Source organism: Aspergillus flavus, chromosome 3, assembly GCF_009017415.1.
Source record: "Aspergillus flavus chromosome 3, complete sequence".
Lineage (NCBI taxonomy): Eukaryota > Fungi > Ascomycota > Eurotiomycetes > Eurotiales > Aspergillaceae > Aspergillus > Aspergillus flavus.
In genome coordinates, this window is record NC_092407.1 from 317,848 (window position 1) to 334,668 (window position 16,821).

At 45.3% G+C, this 16,821-nt stretch overlaps 4 protein-coding genes and 4 non-coding genes across 8 annotated transcripts; 2 read left to right on the forward strand and 6 right to left on the reverse strand.

The window, feature by feature from the left end:
• Window positions 1-148: 148 nt before the first annotated feature.
• Window positions 149-406, reverse strand: F9C07_2281389 (uncharacterized protein; the record flags this gene model as incomplete). The annotated part of the gene is made up of 1 exon (XM_071510500.1): window positions 149-406. The coding sequence occupies one exon, from the start codon at window positions 404-406 to the stop codon at window positions 149-151; it is 258 nt and encodes an 85-aa protein (XP_071364765.1).
• Window positions 407-2,466: 2,060 nt separating this feature from the next.
• F9C07_t90 lies at window positions 2,467-2,581 on the forward strand. The gene has a single exon. It is a non-coding gene; the product is annotated as a tRNA-Leu (tRNA).
• An 864-nt stretch (window positions 2,582-3,445) lies between these two features.
• F9C07_t133 lies at window positions 3,446-3,560 on the reverse strand. Its single transcript has one exon. It is a non-coding gene; the product is annotated as a tRNA-Leu (tRNA).
• Window positions 3,561-4,414: 854 nt separating this feature from the next.
• Window positions 4,415-4,527, reverse strand: F9C07_t132. The gene has a single exon. It is a non-coding gene; the product is annotated as a tRNA-Leu (tRNA).
• A 2,980-nt stretch (window positions 4,528-7,507) lies between these two features.
• F9C07_1365803 (uncharacterized protein) lies at window positions 7,508-8,541 on the forward strand. The gene has a single exon (XM_071508023.1). It carries the CDS (start codon window positions 7,857-7,859, stop codon window positions 8,220-8,222), a length of 366 nt encoding a protein of 121 aa, XP_071364766.1. The 5' UTR covers window positions 7,508-7,856; the 3' UTR covers window positions 8,223-8,541.
• Window positions 8,542-8,916: 375 nt separating this feature from the next.
• On the reverse strand, window positions 8,917-9,031 carry F9C07_t131. The gene has a single exon. It is a non-coding gene; the product is annotated as a tRNA-Leu (tRNA).
• Window positions 9,032-11,115: 2,084 nt separating this feature from the next.
• F9C07_1365955 (Retinoic acid induced 16-like protein-domain-containing protein) lies at window positions 11,116-14,499 on the reverse strand. The gene is made up of 5 exons (XM_041291072.2): window positions 14,106-14,499; window positions 13,916-14,023; window positions 13,178-13,857; window positions 12,902-13,123; window positions 11,116-12,839 (listed from the first exon to the last, which is right to left on the reverse strand). The coding sequence occupies exons 1-5, from the start codon at window positions 14,112-14,114 to the stop codon at window positions 11,324-11,326; spliced, it is 2,535 nt and encodes an 844-aa protein (XP_041143971.1). The 5' UTR covers window positions 14,115-14,499; the 3' UTR covers window positions 11,116-11,323.
• Window positions 14,500-15,138: 639 nt separating this feature from the next.
• On the reverse strand, window positions 15,139-15,984 carry F9C07_4273 (putative CBF/NF-Y family transcription factor; the record flags this gene model as incomplete). The annotated part of the gene is made up of 2 exons (XM_041291073.1): window positions 15,139-15,398; window positions 15,477-15,984. The coding sequence occupies 2 exons, from the start codon at window positions 15,982-15,984 to the stop codon at window positions 15,139-15,141; spliced, it is 768 nt and encodes a 255-aa protein (XP_041143972.1).
• Window positions 15,985-16,821: the final 837 nt, after the last annotated feature.

Below are 16,821 nucleotides of genomic sequence, written 5' to 3' on the forward strand. Positions count from 1 at the left end.
ACTAGCTTAAATATACCATTCCATATACTAACCCATAACTACAAGATAGTCATCAAAAGCGCCGAGATGCCTAACCCCAGCACCGCATGTCAGAACTTCGTTTTAGATACACAAGTCAAACTATAACAATCTGCCCAAGCTTAGCACATCACTGACCGTCGTCCAAATCCCCGAGATAATCGAGATGCTCGTCGTTGATGTCCTCTAGATGCTCATTAGCTATTTTATGAATGTAATGGTCTTTAGGAATAGATGCAGGAATCCTACCTCTGTCTTCCATATCTTGCTCCAGAGTGAGGTAGATGTTGAGGTCATTGCCTAGATGCAATGATGTGGGCACATTCTCGTATGTTTTGTCTTCAATGTACTCGGCCGTTTCGTTGGCTGGGGCTTTGGGCGTGGACATTGTGTATTAATTTTACGGTATGAGGCTTGGGTTAAAAGAGTGCGGGGTCGATTTGAGGAAATCTATGTTAAACCTACGTTCTCAGCATTGTCTTTTATATAATCCGGCTCTTACTATAGACAAGATGAATCAAAAGAGTCCGATAAGGCAATACCCAAGCTATCTGACGTAAGAGGTAGCTTATGATTCATTAATACTCAATAGTGATATTAGAGTGGTGTATTTTCAGGATAGCATCGACCTTAAATCAAGATTGGGTATGGTCTCGGAATACTACTCTTATAAACTTACCGTGGGAAAGAGGCACACTTACGCAAGGTTTATCAACATCTACCTCATCCCTCGGGACTGCTTGAGCAATAATAGTACTCAGCAAGGAACAATCCGGTTGTAGCGTGTGTGGAATTAGGTCTTGATCTTCTAGATTATACGAAGTTGTCTAACTAGTAGGGCTTAACGCCCTGTGGGTGATCTAATTGGCTAGTTGACTAATTAACTCTGATGGTATTGAACAATGCCCTTTTCCTGGCTGTGTCAATGTCAATGTCTGCGCTGTGAGTTCCTCGATGTAAACCACGGTAGTATCTGCAACACCTGCGGACTATATATTCGTCATACTTACTTCGCAGGATCGAGTAGAATCTGGATCACCACTTATTTGTAAGTAGTCGTATAAAGGACACCTCTACGGAGTGTCCTGAAGTAAGGGGAACAACCTGTCCCTAAGGGCCAGACAACCCCACCAACACATTCACAGAACGTTTCTCCATAATTTAGCCATTCCATACCTTTCCGGGCGTATTTATGTGTGACCAGATAAGTTTGGCTGTATTTGATTGGATATCTTGGGCTGAAAGAAGACTTGCAATGATAATGTGCATATATTTGTATTATAGCCGTCATCCTCTGTTCTGATCACTTCCGCCGGTGGTATACTGGATACGAGGAATTGAAGACAATGATCGCTTAGGGAATGTGCCGGAATGCTGCTGCGGAGTACCTAAGCGGATTGTTATAGCACCTGTTCGCCCCTTTTCTGGATTTGAATTAGGCAAATTCTTACTTTTTTGGGCTAAATATTGGATTTATAGCCTGAATCAGGATCTTTTTTCGTCTGACTGCGTATGTACGGTCAAACTAAGAGATCTTGGTATATTTCATTCAACCACGCGGCTCACGCCGTGACTTTTAAGAACATAGGAAGGTCCAGATTAGTCAGTATTCAGCTCAGTTCTAGTGTGTAAGTATAGAAGTAACCTATATTTAATCCTACTGCCCTACCCTGAGATATTATGCGTCTTGTCTAGATCTATTTTTTAGACTATTTATCTACTTTCGGTACACAGTATAGACAAGTCAATACGAAATGGTCCGGTGACCAAGGCCCGTTTAATGTTCCTAAATAGCCATTCAGATGCCTCTATGATCCAAAGCTATGTAGCACAAATGTTGAGTTACCTCGCCCATGACTAGCGCTTTCTAGTTTGTTGGCAGTTATTCATCCACAGCATATCATCTTAAGTCGCCCTGTGTATCCTGGTGTTAAAAGGATGCGCAGCTTTTCTAGCACGGTGGTACAGTAAGATAGCTTATCGATTGAATATATATTCGGATTCGAAAGCCTGAAAGCAGCGAACCGCTAGCTCTCTTCGTCTCGGGAATATTATCAATCAATACCGGACTATATGAGAGTAATTGGCCATAAGAGGGATTTCCTTCTCAATGAGGCTGTCTTTGACCCTCAGTTACTGGTAGAAACTATGTAGTGAAGATGAGTAGATCCGCCAGGCCAGCAATCTATCCACCCGGGGCACCTAAAGCTTTCCCGAACGTTGCGGTAATGGTGTTGACTAAATCCAGTACCCTCTTTCTTTGTGCTGCCCCTGCGGCGTGTCTTTATACAGCTTCAGCAAGCAGTGAGTCATGGCTGTTAAGGTGGGTGAAGTTACCTTGGTATATAATGCTTGGTTGGCTTTGCTGTACTGCGCAATTACTTTTCAATGTGATATACTATAGCTTGCCATTCTGATTCTATATCTGGAAACTGACTTTCACAACTAGGCAAGGTGGCCGAGCGGTCTAAGGCGCACGGTTCAGGTTAACCTGTCCATCAGAACTTCATACAGAGGTTTCCGTGTCATGAAAATGGCGTGGGTTCGAATCCCACCCTTGTCATAATTTTTTTCGTTTCTTGAATCTTGCCAGAACCGATCTACCCTTTCGGATGCGTGATCTGGCTGCAGGATGCGGTAACTGTAGGCCAATGGGCTACAAGATGTATAGGAGTAGACGTATCGGAAATGCACGGATTCTAAGGCGGCATGTAATCAAAACGAAAATCCAATGAACTGCTTGATCTAAATTCTCTGCGTCATGGAAATCTATACAGGGCGCAGGACTTTGTTGCCTGAGGAAGCCTCCGTTACTTATACACCACCACGCTTAGGAGCTGCAGAGGCCAGATATTGAGATATGATGTATGTAGCATTGGGATCGACATGGATTTTTTGTCCCGGATTCGATATAGAGTCGGCCCATATATCCTGCAGTGCTCCTGGGCCCCGACTATGCCGGCTCCTCGTAGATGATACACCCCGGTCCCCTTTGCGGCTTAGAACTAGGCGGACAAGGTATCGCCCGACGATTCAATCACTTTTACAACGGGATATATCTATTGAAAAGAGAGGGATCCTAAGCTATAAAAGGGGGAGAAGAGACATGGAGAATGGTGATAGAGCTTCAGTTCCTGTGTATTTGTTCTATTTAATAGATGTTCTCCTTAATTCTGCCATATCCTTACCTAGTTGACAGGCTATCTGCCCTGTGTAGTAGATCCACAGTTGCAATTTTATATAAGCCAACACAAGAGTTATAACCCGACCCTTTTCATGGCCTCCAGATTAGGGATAACGATCCACCACTCCGCTATCAGGCGAAAACTAGTATTCTAGGTCCCTGACCTAGAACAGTTGTATATATATATAAGGTAAGCGTGCTCGTCACACCTTTTAACCTAATGAGAGGGAGCAAAAAGGTAATTGACAAGGGTGGGATTCGAACCCACGCCATTTTCATGACACGGAAACTTCTGGATGAAGCTCTGATGGACAGGTTTACCTGAACCGTGCGCCTTAGACCGCTCGGCCACCTTGCCTATTGCTGGAAAGAATGATGATAATTAGCAGAGAGAAGAGAAATCCCGGATATATGTAGCTCTTACGTGCCGGTTTACCATACATCATCCGCTTAGGAACAGAGCTGTACTTCAAAAGCATCAAAGCCGCTAATAAATCAAAGAGCACTATGCAGTACACATTAGTGTGTATATACTGAAGGCTCTACGCTTGATGGATTGGTAATTTTTATTGAATCCTGACTATTATTTCGCATGATATGCCACCTCGCTCGACACGAACCACTAACCGATATATGTATACACATCAACGGCACTGCGGGAAAAGGGAAGTATCTTGTAATAGCGGACGTACTATACAAGGTATCTGGCCTGCCAACCAGATGCAAGGAAGTATTTGAAGGGAAAAAACGTTTATTATTCGCCGAGTAGTAGAATAACATACGAGGAAACTGATCATTATCTCTTTCCCCTTTGCTCGAATCGTCTTATCAGTCGCTTGGTTCCTTTCTCCCCATATCCGGTAGGGATCCGGGATTAGAATTATAACAGACCTGCCAGGCAACCCGTTTCCAGGCCTGTTCAAGGCTGCAAGCAGAACCGAGTTGTATGTACAGCCGCCAGTCCAGTTCTATATCGACTGCATGACATATATCTGTGCCGGGGGAAGTGTAGTCATGAGGTCGAATCATAACCAATCTATGACAGTACAAAATAAACATAACAGAGTGTGCGGAGTATATTTGATACTATGCAGTACTTTAAGAATCAGTGTCTTGAAGAATCTCTTGAAGTATACACAGCTGTGGCACGGGCTGCTATTTCACCTAATTGAACCCTCTCCCGAGGAGAGGAGGATCAAAACGCAAAAAAGATGACAAGGGTGGGATTCGAACCCACGCCATTTTCATGACACGGAAACTTCTATGAAGTTCTGATGGACAGGTTAACCTGAACCGTGCGCCTTAGACCGCTCGGCCACCTTGCCTGTTTCTATATTTAGAATATAAGTATTGTGAGATATAAAGACAGTTAGGGCTTTTGAACACAAATTTGTTTTATTATCTGGATTGGATGCCATATAGTTGGCCTGTGGCTTGTACTACGTAGAAGCGGTCAAGGGCTTACATTGAATCGATGGCATGAAGGAATATTGGATTGGATGGAAGCCCCGGTCCTCTTTCTGGAACGGACATGAATAGACGACAATAGTGCTACGGTAATCTGAAATCATACTCATGCGCAGATGATAAATGTATACTATATCAATCGGACTTAAGTCATAACCCTATTGCTTTTCCCTTGCTGGGCAAACAAAAGTCGTCAATAACGATAACATCAGGCTTACAGCTTACTATAGTATTGCTTAGCACGAGCAGTGATAGCCTAATGATTCTGTACGGCGGCAGAATGCAGTAGCAAGAACAAAGTTGGTATGTACAATAATAAACAGGACTCCACTTTTCGAAACTGGGTTAAGTATGGCCTCTACCAATAGGCTCCGAGGGAGAATTAGGGTTAACATGCGGTGATTAATCTCTATATGATTAACTTGTAATCTAACATGTTGTACGAGCCGTAGAACGATATTTCATTAGCTCTCAGCCGGAATTACTGTTACTTCTCCGGCTTCAGCCAAGATCTCGGTGATTTAGCCACTAGTTGATATTCTTTGCAGGACACAGGGTTGGGTAAAATGGCCTGGACTTTACATATTTAATGCAAGAAGTAGTGAGAATCTTGTTAACCCTAATCCACACCCATTAAGCTGCCCGAGTTCTGTGACGAAGTGCTCTGGGGGACCATACTAGATGGAAGCCGCATTGAACCTTCACCAGGGATGCCGGATCTATGAATTCTGTGGAATACTTTTTACTGTTCCGACCATGATAACATAGCCTTGACTTATGTGAGTTTACCACCGTTTCTCCACATTTTTTCGAAGCCGCAGGATAGTACAAATGGCTTAGTGGGGATCGTCATTGAACGCTTTGGTTTCTGAGCCGATACTTTTCTCTGCGGAAGAGTGACTGATTCCTCTCCAGGGATTGCATGCGCGGCGTATCACCATAACTAGAGCCGTCAAGACTACAGTCTGCTCGCCCATCTCTTTATAGCCGGCCACCTCATCGAGTGTTCCACATATGTGACGGGCGGCAACTTTTCCGGCTTCAAATCTCTACCCGGCCCTAGTATTGATTTTAGATTTCCAGTCTTTGACATAGCTCCGAAGGACATTTCACTGTACCTTTGTAGAAAGGAAAGACGAGATTGTAACGGAGGGAACTTACAAGGCACAGCTCCTGTACAAGATTCAGGGTCCAATATACTACAATCCTGATGTCGTCGCCATTTTCGATGATCATCAAGGATAAAGGCTTTAATCGGGTGTACGTTCTCTTATATCATCAACCGTTGCATGGCTTCAGTAATGGCTGACATCTCTTTAAAGCCACTTCCAACAGCCAAAATCGGGTGGTCGTCAAGCAGAGGTTCATTATTTCCTTTGCGGCTTGGATATAGCGGGAAAAGCCAAGCTTCTCGAAACTGAAATTCAAGTGAACCGGGCCGCTTGGCCTAACTAACATATTCTGATTTACACAGTTGTTTATTTCTTGCTGAAGGACCATCTAGACCGTGGTATGTCATCGAGTTCGTATTACGATGTTTTGGGCAAAAATGTTGCCGAGCTCCTCAGATGCAGATACGTCGATATTCCCGATAAATTCCTCGCTCGTGGAAGGATTTGACCTGTCCCTAACTCTATTTCGAAATTCTGCTTCATTATCCCTCCAGAAGAGGCTAGAAGTCAATAGCATGTCACATATTACCTTGTATATTCCATTATATTATCAATCGGTAAACTGCGGAGATTGACTGTCTGATTTACTGGAAGCTTAGCGTGATAGGACGTAATCTAGAAAAGCAAGGTATATGCTACTGTATATAAGACGCATAGAGCTTTATCCAACAAGACAAGTATTCCTAATTCCTTGATCATAAATATGAGTTAGCAAGCAACAATCCTAAGTCATAACACTCTAGTCAATACTAGCGTATACATTTTCTCCGAAACTAAACAATTATCTAATGCAGGTCTTGTGAAAAATGGAGGATTCACCCGACAATGACTAGTAGAGGTCCAGACGTACTTCGAAATGTACAATTTTTGCTTCCCTGGAAACACTGGGTAATATGTATAAAACTGTGAGGGTATTATTTGTGATATCTAAGTCTAATTGACTAAATTCCTTGTAATGAGCTTCCGTCAACTTGGATAATCAATTAATCGTGGTTCTAGGAGTGATTTGCGAGACCTTCTGAAATTAGGGTTGCTAATCACTGCCTGAGGCGTATAGCTCGTCGGAATAGGTGCAAAACACGTTTCCTGAATTTTTCTGTTCTATCCCAATCTTTGCTGCGAAAGACCTTACCTCCATCCAGATGGGGTTTTTTCAGCTCCGGCCTGTGCATGGTTGTTTTCTTAGATCTCGGTTCCGATTCCCCAGTTTTCTCGACGGGTGCATGTTAGTCTTAAAAAGGTTGAACACAGAGAAGAATTCCATATCCAAATCCCGTCTTTCTACCATAGCATCATTTGGATTACGGTCTACGAATGGTTTTTGCTCAAGATGGGGGGCCTTGAAAGTATTATTATTATCGGTGCCGGCCCATCGGGTAGAAACATAAGATTTTATAATTTTACAGTAAACCCTAAAACAAACATCACGGTGAAACAGATGATACGTGACAGCTCAGCGATTTGTTACGACAAACTCTATGGCCCCAGTAGCACCTAGCAGCAAAACAAATACCCAGGTGTGTATGTGATGCCGGTATCAAGAATAGACATTGTATTAACGTTGTTCTTATTTAAAGGGGATGCGATGTGTGTCACATGTCAGGTCACCTGTCAAGCATATTCTTAGATAGTCAGTTAGAACCGCTAGACCTTCAGAAGATCAACTACTTTTTCATCATCAGAAGACCATATCAACCATCAAGCAGATGGACTACGGCGTATCCGTAACAATGTGCCTACCATTCTCTATTTATTTTCATTCAGCCAAAGTCCAAACTGGTCCAAGGAGCTATGCGAGGGACCAAACATTCTTGATTGTACCTTCCATATAAACTGGGTAGTCTATTTGCACAAGAAGAAAGCTGACAACTCACGATTGATAGACATGGAGGACACTGTGGACAAATTCGACCTCTGCAAGCACATGCATTTCGGAGTTGAGTGTCTTTCTGCATCATAGGATAATCGGAAATTTTGGGAGATTCGAATTCTTGACACAATGACCAACATTAAATATGTTAGAACTGCCATCATCTTTGTCTCAGCTGTTGGAGGAATCTCTACGCCGAGAGACACCCGTTAATATTCCGCTATGGTATCTTCATTTCACCACGTCCAGTAATGCAAAATTTGAGTGTATACCCCGTGATGCTCACTACCTAAAGCTTGCAAGTGTCGTATTTTTGACCCGAATTATTTTGAGAGTCTTCATCGAGGCAATGTCGAGCTATCCCCTGTGGGGATTGACCATGTGGACCAGCACAGATGGTGTAAGGACCGAGTTCGACGCAATCATCCTCGCAATAGGATTTGATGTTCAGCAATTCATCGCCCCAATGGAAATTTATGGCAAAAGCGGTATAAGTCTGGCCCAGCAGTGACGAGAATCTCGTGGTGCGCAGGCCTACATGGGAGTTTACGTGCACAATTTCCCCAGCATGGGTATCTTGTATGTAACATACTAATTCTAGCTCTTGCCCTCTTTATATGTCGGGTCAAGGGTATGAGCTAATGCCATGATCTAAGTTCGGCCTATTACATACCCAGCACATAACTCAGTCCTATCGCGCAGCTCCATTGGAAGGGAGCCGCTTTGCTCTTCATACAGTTCTTTGTTTGTTGCTAATGATGAAGTGCTCACCCTCTATGATCGAAGATGTCAGACTATAAAATTTCACCGATAGTGCGAATCACGCATCTATTATTGAAGAATTATTGGGCACGCGAAGGGATGTAGGATGATATCCAAAAATGATGATGCGCGGGATCTGCAAGAAATGCTATCCTCTAACCCGTTCCGTCTACCCAAGGTAAATTAGATTGCATCTGAGTCCATTTTCTCAATTAGCGAAGAGCATTGGGCGGATCCAAGAGATATACATCCTTATAAAAAAGTGTAATGTAACTATTCTTAGAGAAGTTCCATTGTAAATATAGTCTGACTGGAACAGGAGTTGCACAACTTCGACCGGAATGCTCACAGCCTCACACTGCGGTAACAGTTGGATGACTTCTGTATCAATTTAATAGATAGATAATTGATCTGAATGATGCAAAAAAATGCAAAAGATTAATTGACAAGGGTGGGATTCGAACCCACGCCATTTTCATGACACGGAAACCTCTGTATGAAGTTCTGATGGACAGGTTAACCTGAACCGTGCGCCTTAGACCGCTCGGCCACCTTGCCGATTGATGTGTGTTATGTCAAATCATATAATCTAGATAGTAGTTAAATATACTCTCATACCCTTGCACATTCCCGTCCTGCCTCTCTGCGTATCCTCTCCTTCTAAAGCTGCTTCCTCTGGATTGTCTTGCTCTATGGGCTCTTCACCCACACTCCTTGTGGCTCGCTCATCCATTCGGCGCTGGTGTTCTGCCTTTTTTTTTTTTTTTTTTTTTTTTTTTTCTTTTTTCCTGCTCCCTCTCCCACAACGTCCGGTTGTATCTGAGACACTGCCATCGGTGAACCTTCCCTGAACGAATTTTGAGACTTGTTCAATAGGAGATCTCTTGTACTTCATTTCACTGGTGTAGATATATCTCCTCGGTTGGTCTTTAGCTGCAGTCTGCTCTATAGTGGCACCGGAGAACCAATCAATTATATCTTCATCCTGCTCTGGCTGGCAGAACACCCTTGTTGCGTTGCATCTTGATGTCACATCGAGCTAGATGCACTAGTGGTTGGCACTTCTAGCATAGGATCCTCTGTATATGAAACTGTAGAAGCTGTTCCGGTCAACTGTATCAATAGCTCTCTGGCTTGTCGGATAGTCTCCTCGATAAATATACGATGTTTTCCGGCAGTCTTCGAGATATCTAGGCTCAGATACTGTTGCCTTCTTTGTCCCCACTTGCGCCGTGGTAGTACACAAGAGGAGAAATGCACCCCCCGCGAGAGGTCCTCGTAGGTGCTCAAACTGCTAATCTCCTCGTTTGTTGTGATTCTCCCAAGGGCAAACCATTCATGTATACTTGGTGAAATGGAATTAATTGTCATCGGTTTCACCAGGCCTTGTTTCTCGGACCAGTACCGTAAAATAATTTCTTTGCCTACTAGCCTGCAGGCAATAGTAAACTCATGAATAGTAGCCGATTTCGTGATGGTGTCTGCGAACCGAAAAGCCTCCGCGTGTTCTTTAGCCTCTTTCTAACGGTCACAGCGAGAAGTAACGGCAAGCGATGACACCAAGCGAATGTATGTATATTCCCTTTATCTCAGATTTCTCATTATATACTTCCAAGCAGGCTCTGAAAGAGCAACCTCAAAAGACGGAGTGCGGTCTGATGCTCAGCTGTCTCTGCTGGGAGGGCCCTCGTATCCGCCATCCAACCAGCCAGCAAGATGACCTTCAGACTCGATGCCTCAATAAGAGACTTGTGAAATGCCCCGGGACTTCCACCTTGAGAGGAAGACGCCATCTGTTTGAGTTCGATCCGGATTGGCAGCATTGGCGGAGATATATATAGATATTCCATGACTCCAGATGACTGTTTGATGCCGTGAAGTTTGTCTGTATAAGAGCTGATGAGATTGCAGTAATCTTGTTTTTCTTCAATATTTTCTCGATTCTCGGTACTACTGATTGCGCCACACGTTTAAGACAACTCCAAACAGCGCAGCAAAGGAGCCGAATGGTCGAATCAACGGGGGATCCGAAAAGTCCTCGACTGGTTGCGGAAGATCATTAAAGCTTGTCGCACATGGGCCCAGCGAATGCTGGCGACAATGGAAATTTTCGCAACTTTGAGTCGCATGTATGGTCTGTTCCAAAGCCTCCCAATACTATGACTGATGCCGGTATCTTTGGAATGTTCAACGATTGTTTGAAACGCTCCTAGCAACATCGCGCTGCTGTTTCCTCTCACTTAGCCATCTTTGGATCTCCTCATCCTCAGAATCTGGGAGAGAGGGGGTAGATTGAGTAAAAGAATAGTAAAAGCGCCACGATACAGAGTATCAGCGTTAGGAGGAGCGAGAATATATAGAGATGCAAAGTAGGAACTGGTCGGAAGGGCTCAGATATACCTTTATATAAGCTGGGTAACGGATCTAGTGACATACAGAGACAGTGAATGACAGTGATGGTTCTTTGTTTCGAGCCATGAAATTCAACGATGAATGCTGACCTAGAGGCGTACAAAAACAGTGAAAGACAGCCATGGTTCTTTGTTTAGCGCCACGAAATTCTACAATGAATGCAGAAGTTGGAGGTGGGAGATCTCCCTTCTAGTTAAGAGAAGAAGGGTGGTGAGTATACAAATGCGTCCCACTGGCAGTAAAATTAATGAGAATGGATAGCGAAGAGTACGCTCCAATCAGCTTTTTCGACCGATCTATGAAAACATTTCAAGCACGAACAGCCTTGAAAAAAATGCAAATGTACAACGTCTAAAATCATACATATATCCGGTTGTAGGGACCTGCCTATGCCATGGGGTAGTTGAGAAGCTAATAATATCAAACAAGTTCAACATATCACATCAACTCTTCATTCAGCGGGGCACTCCAGCCTACCCCGGGGTATCCCGCTTCTCCAAATAGTGTGCTCCGCGCCTGCACCGTGGCGGAAACCTCCAGGAGAAATTCGTACAGTATGACCACGTTGGTTAAAACATGGCCGAGGGTCGCCGACCGCGGCTCCTCATCAGCAATCGCACTCTCGGCTTCTTCTTCTACTATTGCATCTGCCGCCGGCTCGGGTTCTTCACCAGCCATTGTTGCTTTGTGTGGATGGTCCACTTGGAAGGGCTTTGATAGTCGCTTTCGAAGCTCCTCTGCTGCAGTCATTCGAGGCGAGGAGGACTCACGAGAATCGGGAGAGCGAAGTGAGGATCCACGAAGCGGTGAGCCCACGGCGGCCTGTCGGGAAGCTGGTGTGCCCGGGAGGTCCTGCACAAGTGAGGACCTCCCTCGGGGTGACCCGATGTCAGAGTCCAAGGGCATCTTCAGTGGTCGTCGTTCAGACGGAAGACGCGTTGATGCTTCGAATGGTTGCTGAAGGCGGCCTGTGTCTTTAGCAGGATCATCATGGTGGAGTAGGTCCCGCCGAGCCGCAACTAGAATGTCAAAATCTGGCACATCCTTCCGCCATTGCTGGATTTTCTGCACAAGCTTTTGCAGTGCGGATGTGAGTGTTGGTGTCTCAGAGCTCGACAACGAGGGCTCTTGATAGGCTAGCTTTATTTGATCTAAGATTTCCATAGGTCCATCCTGGGCTGTAGTCTGATCATCGTATACGTATTTAGATGGGTCCACAAGGAGCCAGCTGTCAAGGGATATAAGGTGTGAAGATGCGATACTCATGAGAACCTCGGTTAATGCTAGGTTGACGATGACGCTATTAGTAAAGAATGTCTCCACACAATTCAGCAATTCCTGGACAATAGGGTCCTCCTGGCGAATCTCCAATGGGCGGTCATCTTCCAGGCCAGTTTCAGCCGGTGGAATATACAAGTGAGATTCTAAGATTAATGAAGCATCCTTGAGGTAGTCCTCGAAGGAGTCATTCAGCGTGGGGTCTTCCACAATCGACGTGGCCATTTCCGTAAGCTGCTCCAGCTCTGCATTCAATTGCCCCACGGTTCGTTGCCCGGCATATTGACCAGGAACCGTTCGGATCAATGATCGGGCAAAAGTATGATGCCGTTGGAGGATGACCGCCATCAGCCGTAGCGTTGCCAAAACAGTTTGTCGATTGGCAGACTGCAGCCCTAGTAGAGCAAGGTCTCTCAGGTTAAATAGTGAAGGTGACGGTTTCGCAGCTTCCTCCGAGAAAGCGGCTAGAACGTCTAAAGATTTCCGCCGGCTTACTGACATGTTCACTTTCAAAGTGGGTGATGTTTCCATGTCGGAAGGTGAGGCTAGTAAGAAGTGGAGAATGCGATGGACCAGATCATCCTGGTTAATCGACTCCAGAATTCGATATAAATAGGTAAGCACGGCAGCGGTAGAACCACCTTCAACGTCCGAGGACTCGAGCAGTGATGGGTATCTATTCACGCAGAAGGATCATATCAGTAACTACTCAAGCCGTCCACCTTGGGATTCCCTTACAGAAGTTGTTCGAGAAACAAGACCTGAAAGTGATCCAGTAATGTGCCGTTGACTTCTGCCGATTTGCAATGGTCAATAGTGTCCTGCCAAAATAATAGGTACGACATGAAAGAGTCTACAGTTGCCCCCAGTGCAGGGGGAAGAGCAGTCTCTTGTTTCGCATGATCTGATAGCGCAACAATGTGGGGCATCTTTTCGTCGGAGGTTGCATCGAAGGACAGGCTTTCAACATCAATCAATATAGCTCGAGGGGGACGAGATTAACAAGATACTCACCTGCCTAGCTGACTATACAGTGCACCTAGTCCCGTGGCCATTAGCGTCGCTAGATCGCTCTCAATTAGCCATCTCTCTAGGTTCTTTGAGCGAGAGGCTGTTTCTATCAGATAAAGAAGACCGGTCCGAGCAAAATCACCCGCACGGCCCCCATGGTGAACATATTCCACCAACAAGTAGAACAGTGGGAAGTCATCCTTCCGAGTCGCACCCGCGAACTCAGTCCCAGTATTAGTTTGTTGCTCGCGGTCTTGGTCTTCGGACCTCGGAGCAAACCACGCAGGCAGAATATCAGGTTGCAGACGGATATTGTTGGCGACACCAAACAACAGCTCGACAAGCCTTCCTTCCACATCTTCCGAGTGTTTGTCTGCACGTCGGACGAGATCCACCAGCGCCCGCGCAAATAACCGGTTATCCACTACCCCATCCACCTCCGAATCGATCAGGGTATTGAAGAAAACAGTGGCAGAACGGAGCATTCCATCGTCATAAGAAGACAGCGCCAGTTTGGTGACGGTCACGAAGATCTGAGAAGATGCAGCGTACGCTAAACACGGATGAGGAGCCGGGCCTCGGGATTCATCGCTGAGGACGGAATTTAGTCGGTCAATGCAATTGCGCGCATGGGTTGTCGCAGACTGATCTCCCGACGGCGAGTTGGTGGAGCGCCAGATTTGCTACAGAGAAATAGTTTAGTCAAGGCCCGACAGGCGGCACGGTAAGAGGAGAGCATACTTGCAGAGTATTACATGTCCGCTTGAATGCTGTCAATCGTTCGGTAGGAGAGCTCGCTCGGTACGTCTTCGTAGACAGCGAACGGGATCCGCCGATTAAACGAGACCACTACCGCAGATTAGCTAAATTGATTCCAATGGCTATTTAGGGAGACTGTTGAGTAAGAGCTCGGACGCAAGAATAAACTTACAAAATCCATGATTGCGTGAGAACAGCATGGTACTATTCATCCGCATACATGATCAAACTGTGGTGTTATGGTCGCACAGGAGACAACATCCACAGGGATGAGCAGGAGTGAGACAGGCACAAGGCGGTTTGAACGCAGCGACGCGCCTACTAACTGGCTTTTTGTTCATCTGACGGCAAGATGGCCGAGTCAGTTAAAGGCGATAGGTTGAATGCTTTACAATTGGCCAGGGGGCTATCAATCATCATCGACAGAAAAATTAGTAAGCTACGATGCTGAAATCCGATCAACAAAAAATACCAGGGTTCGAACCTCGAACTCGATAACCTTTTTTGATAGGCTATAATCACATGATTGTGATCTATATGAAGTATCTAGTGAATGCTTGATCATACTATCTTGACTTGAAGATTATCCATTATGAGATCCCAATCACCTTTTAGTGTCACTAGCCCATGGGTGAAAGTATACCCTGTCTTGTCCGCATTGCAGGCATAATGCATCATACACCAAACTCGATGCAACCGAGTCAGGTGCAATCTTTGGAAGGGCAATGGAGGCAAGTTTGGCTGGTTTCAGACTTGGTTATCACTAGAGAACCTATCGGTTATGGAAGCTGACAGTGGCTATTTCCAGCCACCTACATCCACTACTAGAGGGTCTATGAAGAACAACATGCCATACGGTATCGATCACCATTCAAGCCCATTGGCTGGAGATCGACTCATAACTGAGTGAATTGTTCGGAAATGTGCTGAATCAAAAGCGCCAGAATCAAAATGAAGAATACCCAAGGGTACCTATTCACATCGCGAGATGCAAATCAAACCATGCCCGCCATCACAACGCCGAGAGAGTATGCGCCCGCTCTCCATCCCAGTCTAAGATATCGCCCATCAAAGTCGTTTAAACAAGGAAAAGTGGTAATAATGTTAGGAAGCATAACGCGCGAACAAAAAAGCAAGAAATAAAGAAAGAAAAAAAGGGAAAAAAAGGGAAAAAAAGAGGTAACGCGGACACCCTTTGTCTATAGCTAGTCGCTATCGTCTTTCGGTCGTCGTCCTCCGCGCTTTCGTTTCGGTTGTTCGTTTTGATCACTTCCATCATCGTCGTGCTTTCTTCCTGCCGGTTGGTCGGGCACCTTGGCAATGATGTCGGCCAGGAAATCTAATACTTCGTCCTTCACGACCGCTTGCTTCAGATGCGACGCGGTGACGCGTTTCGAATTCCGGTCTTTGGCTTCCTTTGCGGCCTTGGTGACAAGAGAAATCATGAAGAGTTCTAAAGCTTTGGCTATAAACAAAACAAAACGCGTCAGCATCGCGTCCTAAATAACCCGGAGGTATAGCAAAGAGGGAACATATCACATACAGACAGCGATTGGAGTCACCTGCGCTACCTTGCCAACATCTTCATCGGCTTGCATAATGCGCTTAATGCGCGCGACAGGGAATTTTGTCTTCACCTCCACGCCAGCCGTGGGATTTGATTGGGGAGGCTCTTCCGGCAGCACCGGTGTGGGTTCGACATATGGTGGCTCGACATATGATGGTTCGACGTATGTTGGTTCGACGTACTTAGTTTCCGGCATGGGCACAACCTCGGCAGCGCGCGCGATCCGAGACGACCGACGAGCCATGTCGGGATCTACAATCGGGTCTGCGAAAGGAGGGATGTACTGCTGAGAGGCTTGACGGGGTGGGGGTGGAGGAACAGGGTGGTACTGCGGGGTGAAATAGCGAGAAGCGTCGTAGGATGCGCGGTGATGAACCAATGGGTTCGCAAAAGAGTATATGGGCTGGGGGATAGAGGGAATGGGGGATTGGAGGGTGGAAAAATCGGGAGATCGAGGTCGGTAAGAATTATCCTGATCTGTCATAGCTGGTGTGGGTTATTAGCGATTAATATTCCTGCAGAAGAAAAAATAATACTAATAAAAATAAAAATAAAAAATAAAAAAAGTGGTGATGGGGATGCGCGAGCGCGAAACAGGAAGCCGCTAGTATAATAAATATGGGGTTGGGTGAGTTTAGTTACTGGTTTTTAGTGGGCACGTACCTTGAAATTTTAACAATTCAAGTGGTCAAAGGGATTCCAAGTGGACATCAGAAAAGTTATAAAGTATGTCACGCCTGGGAGAATGTTATAGGCATCAAACGGAGTAATAAAATACAGGAGTATAAATAGGAGACAGTTCCTTGTTTGTCGTTTTTCAAATCTGAGATCAGATTGTCGAGCAAGTAAACAATCAATAATAACGGTAGTAAGGTAATAGATTGGTATGTAATTTTTTTTGGGTTGTTTTGATCGATCGCGCCACGGATGGCCCGAGCTTTTGTCTTGCTTCGAGAAGAGAAAACGAAGGCTAAGTGCGTGGGCACAAGAGACTGTGGGCTGTGGGCACAGCAGCCAGAAAATCTGAAGGGTCCTGGCGTCTTTTTTTCATCCGCAGAGCAGCGGTCGCCCTTTTTAACCCTGCGCTCCCGGTCCACTCGCACACTAAAAATATGTACTAAACCGTCATTTGGTTAGCCTTGAATGGATTTAGCTTTTTCTTTTTCTTCTTCTACCACCGAACGTTTTTTGCTTTTTTTATCTTTTTTCTTTTTTTTCTTCTTATTTTCTTGCGGTTCCTTCACTCTCCCCTTTTATTATTTGATACACTTTCTGATGATCTCGAGGACTCATGACGCCATAGGCCATGACTCTTGTTGCA

Coding starts and splice junctions, on each gene's coding strand:
- F9C07_1365803 (XM_071508023.1), top strand. CDS start 7,857: ATGTTAGAACTGCCATCATCTTTGTCTCAGCTGTTGGAGGAATCTCTA.
- F9C07_1365955 (XM_041291072.2), bottom strand. Junction 13,858..13,915: donor GGACATGTAATACTCTGCAA/GTATGCTCTCCT, acceptor ATTTCTCTGTAG/CAAATCTGGCGCTCCACCAA. Junction 12,840..12,901: donor TTGTTTCTCGAACAACTTCT/GTAAGGGAATCC, acceptor CTGCGTGAATAG/ATACCCATCACTGCTCGAGT.